Source organism: Pagrus major, chromosome 20, assembly GCF_040436345.1.
Source record: "Pagrus major chromosome 20, Pma_NU_1.0".
NCBI lineage: Eukaryota > Metazoa > Chordata > Actinopteri > Spariformes > Sparidae > Pagrus > Pagrus major.
In genome coordinates, this window is record NC_133234.1 from 23282120 (window position 1) to 23294789 (window position 12670).

Sequence of the window (12670 nt, forward strand, 5' to 3'; positions counted from 1 at the left end):
GAGAGCACAGCACTGAAATACACAGGGAGTGCCCTCATGAAGTCTGACCCAATACCATATAAAACACATTTAAATCCACTAGATCCTGATTTTTATTTGGATCTGCATCGATTTGTCATACCAGACACCTAAACACACCAGATTTCTTTCATCCAGATTCATGCATTACTCCAGGAGAAATTAACAAAAATGTAGAATAATAAGTATGACTCTTTTTTGAAGGCAGATGGTTATAAAAACAGTTTTTATTTACATTTTTAACAACCTTTTCCTACCATCATTAATGCAGTATAAAAATTAGTATAAAATCTTTTTTTTGTTGTTGCTCATCTTGACATTAAAGCTCCAGTGTGTAGGATTTAAGGGGATTCAGGAGCAGAAATTGTAAATGATATTCATAATTAAATAAAAAATAAGAATCGTGTTTTTGTAACCGTCCTTGTAACCGAGCCTTTTATATCGGCTCCTCTTCCAGAGTCCACTGTTTTGCACCGCCATGTTTGATGGAAGCACAGAAGTCACAAACAACCAACTGCAGCAGCCGCTAGTCGAAGGAGAGATGAGGGGTGTTCAGTTGGTTGCAATCAGTAACTCAACACATGATCTGATATCGCCGTGTTTTTCCAAGACCGTCATTGCAAATCAGAGCAGACAACACTGAGAGACCTTGAAGGCCGAATACAAGCAAAAATAAACATCCGTTATCCGGCAGTTTGATTCTTGACACCACTTTCGCGTTTGTGCCTTCAGTATGGAGCCTGAGCCAGGAGACGGTTAGCTTAGCTTAGCTTAGCACAAAGGCTAAAAGTCTTAATGTCTTTTGTATTAAACATGAGGAGAAATCATCCTGGTAAATATAGAAAATTATTGACTTAAAACAAAAAGGTGGACCTGAATCACAAGTTCTTGTCTTCTGTCTTTCCCTGACAAATCCAGCAGAGGGCCCAGGGAACCAGAGTGGTCGGGATTAAAAGTGCAACCGCGCTTTTACCAAAAGACAGGAAGTAGAAAGTCGTGAGATTTTCAGAAGAAAATGTCCATCCATCCAGCAGATGAAGCAGAAACAAGGAGACGATAATACATCCCATCTTGAAGCTGGTGCTTGTTTTCTTCTTCTTGCTCTCGGCGTAGAGGGGCGAGTGCAGACCCAAACCCAGGCCGAACAGGGTGCCCATGTTGCGCAGGAGGCTGGCGAAGGGCGTGGTGTCCAGGTGGACCCACTCGGGATTCACACACCACCTCTGGGCTTTCTCCATCGTCCACAGCAGGTCCACGCCCACAGCTCTGAGCAGGAGGTAGAAGCCAACAGCGAGGGAGGTCAAGAAGAGGGTGGTGTGGAAGTATTTCCTCATGCTGGCGTCGTAGATCCATTTCTCCTTCGAGACAACCTCAGCTACTATTACACCTGAAACAGAACCACAGGAGAGAGGTCCATCAAACAGAGGGCAACCATCTGGTTTGGGCCAGTAGGGCTACCGTACCTGCTGTTAGGTGGGTAGTAGGAGCAGAATCTCACCCGACATCATCCACAGACACAAACAAAATGCTTCAATACTGAGTTATTCTCACCTGTAATGACTCCAGCGACGACCTGATGGGGAAAGTGGGCCGCCATGTAGACCCTGGACATGCACACCACCAGCACCACCAGGCCCATGAGCGCCCACAGGCCCAGCTGCAAGAATCTGAGGATAGATACCAGTTTAATTTCATTCTGATGGGGCCAGAAATGTAAAATAAATGATCGACGTATTATCACAGACTCACTTGTATAATAAAGGAGGGCATCTCTTCTCGGTTGCCGTGGCGAGCAGCGCCGTTACCATCACATACCAGACACCAGCTGCTCCCATAGCGTGACCCGAAGGGCTTCCTGAAGGAACAGACTCGGGGTTAATCAAACACAGCTTCTTCCTCAGAAAGCAATAAACGTCACGTAAAGAGCTGCGCAGACTGATTGTAGTCACATTATCTGTATTATATAAGTCAAAGTCAAGTCAACTTGTATTTACTCCAGAATGAAGATTAGATCGTGTTTGTAAGTGACGGAGTTTATCTGGAAGTGAGTTTATATTATTCAGAAAACATGTTGAGGATCCTTTACTCAAGTAGAAGTAGGAAAAATACTCCATTACAAATACATTTCATGCATTTATAATATTAATGAAAAGTATGTGCAGAATTTTGAGGTACTTGTAGGCAAACATTGTGCCTTTTACTCCACTACATTTCGATATTCGATAACTTTAGTTACTAGTTACTTTGCAGATTACATGCTGCATCAGAGCCAAAGTAGAGGTCTTTTTTCAGTTTTAGTTTGTTAGTTTTAGTTAATTGATTTTATTGCCAATTAATCCAAAATAATCAGAAAAATGCTGAATATCTGATCTCATAATTGGTCAAATCATAGCACGCAGGAGCTTTTATACATACATGTAAATATACTGTATGTACAATTTATTTTTACTTTCGATACTTTGAGACATTAAAAAATATTTACCAAAGTGATATTTTAACACGATATCTTTACTCTAACTTAAGTATGACTCTTGGCACTGATTTCATGCATTAAGCTGCAGCATTTATTTGAAATAAGGCTACAACAAACTGTTATTTTCATCATTCATGGATGAATCTGCAGATTATTTTCCTGATTAATAAATTGATTGTTTGGTTTTTAAAACTTTAGATCACAGCGTGACCTTCACAAGAGACGAATGAAGAAAAGAAATTACATTTTTTAAAAATAATTTAAAGGAAAAACCAGATAATCCTCATATTTGATATTTGAGACAAACTGTTTGGCAATTTTATATCAGAAATGATTCAAATGATTAATAAAATAGCGGCCAAATAACTTTGTTGACAAATCTATGACTCAACTATTGATACAGTTTCAGCTGTGCTTGTATAACTTGTGGGGTAGTTTAATCCACAACGAAGCTTCATATCTTTTAAGCTCTTTATATAAAATCTTAATTTGTAATGTTATTTGTAACTAAAGCTGTCGAATGACTCTCTTTTTGGCGTAAAAAGTACAATAATTCCCGCAAAATGTGCAAAATATTTGACTAAATGTAGTTTGTAACACTCATATACAGTGTATGATCATGTAACATAGGGGCCATAATAAACTGAATATTGAGCACTTTTAAATTTGACATTTTATCTACATTTCACCTGAGAAGAAAGAAAGAAAATTATACAAATAAGACAGAAAAACGTATGAAAAGTACTTGAGTAAATGTACTTAGTTACATCTCACTACTCCATATATGAAGACAGGTATTCAGGAAGAAAACTGGAGCAAGCGCAGTCATCACATAGGCGTCACTGTACAATCAAACTGGGATTACTTTACACAGATTAACAGATAAAAATCACTACAAAAGGTCAAAGGTAGCTCAGTTTATAACGTGGTTATCACACCCGGCATGACATTCATTCATGTGCACGCGCCAAACACGCCAGATCTAATCTCAACCAGGCTGATAGTTCACTGTGTTACAACCTCTCCTTCTCCACTCTACCTGGTCCAGTCTCACATGTGATGGGAAACTGCCGCAGAGCCGGGGCCGGTGCTGCTCCATAGAACCGGGTCTCGTGAACCCACCAGTACGGTCTCTCCCCGAACAGAACCCTGCCACGGAGACACCAAGACACTCAAAACACTACCTCTGAATGACTTCGGGTCGACTTCACTGTTTTTTTTCGTTCAGTTACCATTTCAGCACCAGGTTGAGCCAGTCTCCGAGGACCGCCACCCAGACGAGCCGGAGCCCCGTGTCCCTCCGCAGGTGGAACCAGACCGGGAAGAAGAAGAAGAAGGCGGTGTGCAGGTCGGCCACGGTGGACGCCAGGCCGAACAGGCCCTCGTACCTGCTGTACGTGGTCTGCAGATGGACCGCCAGCTCGACCCCCCAGCTGTGGAGGAGATCCATGATCGCTCAGCCTCTGCCTGAGGATGATGCACTGAATCTGGGGTGTTTTTTGTCCCCTCTGTTCTGCTACTGTGTGAGAGCCCCACTGGACTTTACTCAAGGCTAGCTAATGTGTTTGCCTTTAGGACAGAGCAGACAAGTTCCTTGACCTTTACACCCCTGAGGCCCCTCCGCTCAAATCCATCATCACAGAAATCAGCGTCCGCCCCTCTGACGGATCACATTTCTAGGAAAGCCTCTTTTTGAGCCAGTTGTTTGTGTAATCCATCGATCCTGGCTCACGGTTTTATCCTCTGTGTCCCGGGGAGAGTGAAGAGTGCGTCATCTGTTTCTTCCTAAATTAGGACAGGGCAATAAATCGTTATACGAGACTTTATATCGGCTTTGATTCTGGGTATGAACTGAGAGTCTTTAGTCTTTATATCCACATTACTGATGATTACTGATCAACAGCCTCATTGTGTTCTGAGTAAAAGAGTTGAAATCCTGATTATATTTGAACGAGCTGTCTTTCATTTTTCAGAACAGGTTACTTTGTGATATTCAGGAGATTAGGACCAAGATGTTTCTGACTCATAAAGGACAGTTACACTGTTGAACCTTATGTGAAGTATAATTTAAACAAAAGACAAAGGTCCCTCAGTGCACTGAGGTTCATTTCTTGTTTTGTTGTCCCGTCTATGACAATGTAAGGGATGTATTTTTTACTAAAATGCTGATTTCTTTTGGTTGGATGTTTAAGAAAAACTTGAGCTATGATTCAGGAAGGGAACCTTTTTTGTAGCAGATTTTCTTTGTCAAGTTTGGGAGAGAAGACAAAGTTATTTTTAAGATCAAGCTGCAAAATAATTTGCAAACTTGTAATGAAATGTAACGAACTGTTTGACTGTATTTTTGGTGTCTTGTAAACACATGAGGGCACTCCAAGTGCATGACATGAAAATAAAGTGATTAATCATTGTGTTCATATTTTGTCAAAGTGCCAAAAGTCATCCCTACGATATTGTTGCAAAACTGATATCGAGGTTTTTGGCCAACATATTGTAAAGTTTGATTTGTCGCCCAGTCCTAGCATTTATGAAGTGCTTTTGAAGAGATAAAAAAATTAAAAATTATAGTGTATCACAACATTGCTGCAAAATATGGCAGCCTTAGTCTCTCGGTTATTTTTTTAAATTCATCAATTAATTGTTTAGTTTACATTCTTTTGAAAAAAAGAGTAAAAATTTCAAAGCTGATTAAGATCTTTGCATTATTCCCTGAGAAATTAACTAAATGTTGAAAAACGCCTTATCTCGTGTTAAAAATGTTAAAAATTTTTTTAAAAATCAGTAACTTTGTACGGATCCTCACCAAAACTTACTGGGGTTTATTCTGGGCTGAGACACATCTTCCATCCAAGTGTCGTGGAAATACGTTCAGTAGTTTTTGTGTAATCCTGGCGACAAACCAACAAACAGCAAACAAACAGACACTAGCGGAGGTTAAAAGGGTTTAAATTACATCTTCTCAAATCAGTTTAGGATCTCGGGGCTTCCTGAGACTTGGATTACACGGGATGAGCTGTACGGAGCCATTTTATCTGATTATTTTCTCCTTTTTTACATTTTAAAATAAGTCCCCATCTACTCCAGTTGATGTTTTGTGGACTTTGATACTTGGGGCGACTAGATAATGACTGAATTTTTCATTTTAGGGTGACCTTATCCTTTAAGGCCACGCTGCCCGCCGGCCCTCGTCCCCAAAGAGAGAAGTGATGAGGCAAGAAGAAACATGAGCTCATCTGTTTGTCATGACAGAGCAGTCAGCTCGTACACGACCTCCAACCTTTTTCTGTTTTATCACCCGACTATCTCCTCTGCTTCTAAACCCAATCATTTAATCATTGATCTCCTTATGTAAGTCCACTGTACCTCCACCAGCGAGATGCCACCAAATGATCAGAGAAAAAATTACATAACTGACGACATTATAACACAGAGGCTGAGTGCCTAAACTGAAGCACCGAGGAGGATTTATTCTGAGACATTAAGAGCTGATATTCACAAATATTTCACCGGCAAGCTCTGCGGACAGTTTGTGATAAATCAGGTCGGCCCCCCGGGTCACCTGACTTCCTCTCTGTGCTGCGTACAGTGACAAAGATACTGATTGACGTTCTGTTTCCCCGCTATCGTTTCAACTTTGTTTGTGCGGCAAACCTCCCAAACTCCCCCGACTCCCTGTGTTTTATTACACATGTGCAAGGTCCAAAGATCAGCGTGTGCATGCGTTTGGGTGGTGGGTCCCTCAGGTATAAAACCAACCAGCTGTCTTACTGATAGCAACAGTCCTTTTTTTCTTCTTACTCACTCACACATCACCAGATTTCTCTCCTTCTCTCAAGAGGCTAAAGATGAACGCTATCATGGATGCCATGCAGGGTTTTGGGGTGAGCACCACCCACTACCTGCAGACCAACTACCAGGATGCCCAGGGCTTGTTTCTCTGGGTGTCCTGGGCCGCGGACCTCAGGAACACCTTCTTCATCTTCTTCCCGCTGTGGTTTCACCTGCGGTCGTCGGTGGGCATTAAGCTCATCTGGGTGGCCGTGATCGGAGACTGGCTCAACCTGGTGTTCAAATGGTGAGTCAGTGAGAAGTTTCTTATCGAAGAAACTTAAAATCAAACATCTTTAACAGCTTTTAAAGAGCGAATATTTCTGCTGTCTTCTTCAGGATTCTGTTCGGAGAGAGGCCGTACTGGTGGGTCCACGAGACGGCTCATTACGCAGACAGCGCTCGTCCACACATCGAGCAGTACCCCATGACCTGTGAGACCGGACCAGGTGAGAGACACTCACTCACTCCTACACAGATTCATTTACGTATGTGGGTCCAACATCAGCTGCAGATTTGGACGCAGGGCCTCAAGATCGACCCGTCTTGAGGCCCTTTAAATTTTGAACGTTAACTCTTAGCTGGAAAAGTAGTAAATTCAGCTGCCACATGAATCTACAGTAGTGGATTTTAATGTACAACATTTCCTTTTTATATGTGGTGAAGTAGAAGTATAAAGTTGCATAAAACAGACCAATAAAATTAGCTCAATACTGAACTTAAGTAGGAGTGGAAGAAGTACTCAGATCTTGTACTTAAGTAAAAGTAGAAATACCACAGTGTATAAATACTCTGTTACAAATAAAAGTCATGCATTTATATTTTCGGTTAAGTGTAAAAGTATTTGCATAGAAATATACTTCAAGTGCCAAAAGTAAGAATTCTCATTATGCAGATAAGATATTGGATTATAACAATAATATTATATAAAAGGTGGTTTAACTACTTTATTAACTTTAGCCGCTGGTTAGCTTGCGAATTTCCCGCTGGGGATGAATAAAGTTTGATTTTTTGGACTGTATTTTGTGTAGTTAAAACTAAATCTGCAAAGTAACTAGTAACTTAAGTTGTCAAATAAATGTGGTGGAGTAAAAAGTACATTATTTGCCTCTGAACTGTAGTATAGAGTAGCTGAAAGTGGAAGTACAAGTACCTCAGTATTGTACTTCAGCTCAGTACTTGAGTATATCAAATGAACAGTGCAGTCATTGTTCTCGTTGAGTGAATCGGCCTCTGATATCTTGTATCTGATCGTGTTATCCAGGCAGCCCCTCCGGCCACGCTATGGGAGCCGCAGGCGTCTACTACACCCTGGTGACCTCCATCCTCGCCGTCATGACCAGCAAGAAGAAATACGGAGGCAAGAAATCCACCAACAAGAACTGGTGAGTCACTGACCTCGTCTAAGAAATGTTTAGACACAGTACAGCTTCACTCTTCTGTCTGTCGTGTTTACCATTTTCCATCCAGAGCTTATCGCTGTGGACACGCTATCTGCTCGGCTCTGTGGTTGATCATTGACTCCTGAGAACTATTGGTCAGGAAGAGGAGATTATACAGGGTTGTTTTGACGTCCAGGCAGCCAAGAAAAACTGTGTTAATTGTTATATTGCTTTAAAGGTTGACTTGTTTGTTTTGGGTGGTGACCAGCAAAGCACTTTTACATCTGCACCCTCATTTTTTTTTTACCTGTTTCAAAATAAAATAATCAAAGTTGTCTGAACTTTTATTTTGACAGGTATCTGAAGGCCGCTTTGTGGACGCTGTTCTGTGGAGTCCAGGTGTGCGTCTGTCTCTCCAGAGTCTTCATCGCCGCCCACTTCCCACACCAGGTCGTCGCTGGTGTTATCACAGGTCAGTCCTCCACACTGGACGAGCAGCAAGTGCTGTTATGATCGCTCTGTATTAGTGCTGTGAAATTCTTACATATTGTTCCTTTAAGTCCAGTACTAACTAGCGCTACACAACGTTAATATTGACCTGGATGTTTCAATGGTTTCTAGGTATGATCGTGGCTGAAGCCTTCGACAGAATTCAGTGGATCTACAACGCCAGCATGAAGAAATACTTCTACACCACCCTCTTCTTGACCTCCTTCGCTGTCGGCTTCTACCTCCTGCTCAAAGCTGTGGGCGTGGACCTGCTGTGGACCCTGGAGAAAGCCCAGAAGTGGTGCGTCAAGCCCGAGTGGGTCCACCTGGACAGCACACCCTTCGCCAGCCTCCTGCGCAACATGGGCACCCTGTTCGGCCTGGGTTTGGGCCTGCACTCGCCCCTCTACACCGAGACCAAGAAGAGCAGCAGCACGTTGGTGAAAGCGGGGTGCGTCGTCAGCTCTCTGGTCCTGCTCCACCTGTTCGACTCCTTCAAGCCTCCCACGCACACCGCCGCCCTCTTCTACCTGCTGTCCTTCTGCAAGAGCGCCACCGTGCCTCTGGTCACCGTCAGCATCATCCCGTACTGCGTGAACGGAGCTCTGAGCCTGCAGAACAAGAAGGGAGTGTGAGGGATGAACTCACATTATACAGACTTGTGAAAGGGGAAAAAAAAAAACTTTCCTCTGGTGCTTTTGCCTTCATACGTCCAACTGACCCTCAGGAAAAGCCTATCACTGCTGGACACTGAACTCTGCGAGCACTGTGTGACACTGTGTGAAAGCGATATCCAGGATGCTCGGGGGCACTTACAAAGACCAATTCTGAATTCATTCACAAAACATAATAATTACAATTGTTTCAGAGTCCTGGAAAAGGACAAACGACGAACTGTAAAGTGAATATTTTCTTCCAGTTGCTGTCAAACCTCACTTTAAAGACAAAAACAGTCACTCACAGCTTTGATATGATGTCAACTTTAATAGTAATGTATTTTAAATGTTTTAAAAAGTATTTTTTTTGAAGTGTTTTGAATATTTTTAATAAAAAAGTTCTTGAAAATGTACTAAATGACTGATGTTAATTTTTTTTCCTGCAACATTTAACCACACTGAACTTTACTACAATTAATCAGCATTTATTTATTCAATCACACACAGTAAATAGCCTTCATCCCCTGATAAAAGTAGCTCAATGTAAAAAACACTCCTTAACTTAATATAAGTAGTAGTATAAGTAATAAATATACTCAAGTAAAGTACAAGTAAGTTACCTGAAAACTGAAGCAACTTCATCTGGGATGTAAACAGGAAGTAGGTCAGTTAGCTAGCTTGCTAGTTAGCTGTGAGCTACAACTTGAATTCCATTTTTTCTTTTAACTTTGGCAATTTTTTTGGCAAAAAAGTATGCCGAATTAGCTGTTAGCAGTTTACGATTATACTGTGCTCATCAACATACAGACAGCGATCAGTGAATTGCGTTGATAATACATCAAACTTAAAAACGTAACTATTCTCAGGCAAGTTCCGGAGGTGTAATTTCTAAAGCGGATTTCTGGAGGTTTAATCCGATGGACATGATATCCTCAGAAAGCGTCTATCTAGTCTCTGAGTTCATATTTGCCTGAGATACAAAGTGAGCAGATTAAATAAATATTAAAGTAAAGTATAGGTACCTTAAAACGTTTCTTCATGTGGGGCTGTGGAGGATGTTAACAGGAAGTGTAATGTTGCCATAGAGTCAGTTAGCTAGCGTGCTATTAGCCTTGAGCTACAACTTGATTCCCGTTTTTTCTTTAAATTTTGGCAATTTCTTTGGCAAAAAAGTATGCCGAATTAGCTATTAGCAGTTTCCGTTTACATTGTACTCATCAACATACAGACAACGATCACTGAATTGTGTTGATAATACAGCAAACTTAAAAACGTAACTATTCTCAGGCAAGTTCCGGAGGTGTATGGAGCGTCTTCTTTTCTGTGATTTCTAAACGGATTTCTGCACCTTTAATCCGATTGTCGTGATTTTCTCGTGAGTCACACTGAATCTAAACATTCGTTCATCTTGTCTGTGTGTTCAGACTTGGCTGAGTTATAATAACTGTGAGCAGGAGGAGTACCAGTAAAACAGTGGACCAAACTACCTTCACCAAACTCCAGTTTTTAGAGCACCGACATGAACCTGCCCCATAACTCTACTTTTCTGCACAACAATTTTTGATAATTGATAATCAGTGATTGATTGATTATTTAGTTACTAAGTTAAGGAGAACTCAACATTATTGGAAGAATTGGAAGCTCATTTCTGCAACAAAGAAAAACAACAACAAAAAAACTTTTAAAACATCTTTTTAATCTTTTTTATCTCATATTTTTGACTTTTAAAAAAAAACAAAACTCTTAATTTTGAATTACCATGGGAATGTATTTTTTTTCATCAAGCTTAGTTTTCATCTTACTTTTTCTTTAACTGGCAGAAATGTGGCTCCATACAAATAGATCATTTAAATTGAAATTGATTCAAATTTAAGATGGTTTAGGATGCTGTTGAAAGTGTCTTTTATTAAGTTTATGTTATTTTATTGCATAATTATTTTGTTATTAATAGTTTTGTATTGTTTTGCACGTGTTTATCTGTTAAGTTTGGTGTTTGTTGAGAGGAGGAACATCTATGGATGAGTACTGCAGACTTAAGTTTAGACCTCCTCATGTGTTTGTGCTAAAACTGCAACAGGTGATTATTATTTTAATTATCGATTAATCCGCTGATTATTTTCACGACGAATTAATAAAGTCTATAAAATGACAACAAATATCCCCGATCCCGAAGTGACGTTCTGAAACAGCTTGAACAATCTTTTGATTGACGATTGATTGACTAATCATTACAGCTGTCCTATAAAAATAAACATTAAATAAAGTAAATATTTGACCTAAAACATGTAGGGTTAGTTTGACTGCAGAGGAGTGGGGAAAAAATCACCACCCAAGTTGTTACCGGTCTTGTTAAAGTACATCTATTCACAAATGTATAATTTATTAGAAATATATATACACATGACCCAATTTCAAATACCCCATGCCCCATTTAAGCTGTTGTCTCGCCCCAGAAGACATTTTAAATCATTGACTCAGCACCAGAGAAGCCCTTTAGCCCAATTTACAGCGATGACATAGATCCAGACGTCACGCAGCGGTGCGTGTTTGTGTGTCAGCCAGTGCGCATAAGGCCGAGCTGAACTTTCAATATTTGTCTGTTTGTGTTTTGCAGAATACACACATGACATCTGTGGTGAACGCTGAGTTATGGAAAAAACGATTGTGTGTCACTGCTGTGTGTTTTTCTGAGCCGTGTCACAAACACCGGGTCAAGATTAAATCCTGTGAAATCTAAATAAGAGACTGCAAGAGTTTAATTTTCTGTGCAGCTGTCTGCTTTTTAATGCCAACATAGACTTTTGTGCATATATTAAATAATACAGATATTAAGAATACATGCATGTTTTTGCTGAAATGTATTTTTCTGTTGCAGATGAGTTAAATGTCATTTCTTGGAGACAGGGTTTATTAATTAGGTGCATCTCAGACTTACTTTTAAAATGAGTATGTGTGTTTATTTAAAAGTGAACCAATTCTCTGCACAAAGAGAAAACTCCCGTCGTTCACAGCTGAACTGCTGATCCTGCAGTCCTGTGTTGTGTTTGTACAGAGCAGTGTGAACGACCGCAGAGCTGAAACTGAGACACGTGACATCCACCACACGTTGGTATCAGTACCCACCCTGATGTCAGTGCCCTCCTTTACAAAATATAAAAACTACATTACCCAGAAGATGTTTGAAAACATGAGGATGACCTAAAGCTTTTACTAATTTCCATTCAGAGATCTTTTTCTTTGTCTCCTTTTCTTTTTAGTTTTACATCAGTGCAATGTAGCAAAAGTTCAAAATCTTCTGGGTATAATTTCCTTTTTGAATCCAGCGTGTTTTTCTCTCACAGCTCTGCACGTTGTTCACATAGAAGAAAGGCGAGCCAAGGCCAAACTCTACTCATGCAGCGCATTAAATGACAAGAAAACACAGTGTGCTTCTAGTGTGTGGCAGCAACAAGTGGCATGTAGAAAATACTCAATAAAATAAAATACAGAAATTAAAAGGTTTCTAGAATGAACATGAACCAAGGACCTTGTATATAATGTACTACTTGTATTTTTTTTGGGAGTAATTCCATTTTGTGGGACTTTACACGCCACTACATTTCAGAGAGAAATATTTTACTTTTTATAATATTTGTTTTTCTTGTTGTGTTTTAGCCTGCTTGCCAATAAGATAATTAATTTAAAAATGCACTTCTTTGGCTCGGATGCAGCCTGTAATCTGTAATATAACAACAATACTTACATACTTGCAGGATCTTTAGTTTTAATAGAGTACTTCTGGCACTGGTGCTCCCTCAACCACTGTTTCTGTGTGTGGTTGCAGT

At 40.3% G+C, this 12670-nt stretch overlaps 2 protein-coding genes across 2 annotated transcripts; one reads left to right on the top strand and one right to left on the bottom strand.

The window, feature by feature from the left end:
• Window positions 1-227: 227 nt before the first annotated feature.
• Window positions 228-4033, bottom strand: g6pc1a.1 (glucose-6-phosphatase catalytic subunit 1a, tandem duplicate 1). The gene is made up of 5 exons (XM_073489302.1): window positions 3724-4033; window positions 3531-3640; window positions 1768-1873; window positions 1570-1685; window positions 228-1405 (listed from the first exon to the last, which is right to left on the bottom strand). The coding sequence occupies exons 1-5, from the start codon at window positions 3939-3941 to the stop codon at window positions 897-899; spliced, it is 1059 nt and encodes a 352-aa protein (XP_073345403.1). The 5' UTR covers window positions 3942-4033; the 3' UTR covers window positions 228-896.
• Window positions 4034-6272: 2239 nt separating this feature from the next.
• On the top strand, window positions 6273-9264 carry g6pc1a.2 (glucose-6-phosphatase catalytic subunit 1a, tandem duplicate 2). Its single transcript, XM_073489319.1, has 5 exons — window positions 6273-6566; window positions 6659-6768; window positions 7584-7704; window positions 8058-8173; window positions 8323-9264. Exons 1-5 carry the CDS (start codon window positions 6337-6339, stop codon window positions 8823-8825), a joined length of 1080 nt encoding a protein of 359 aa, XP_073345420.1. The 5' UTR covers window positions 6273-6336; the 3' UTR covers window positions 8826-9264.
• The last annotated feature ends 3406 nt before the right edge of the window (window positions 9265-12670 follow it).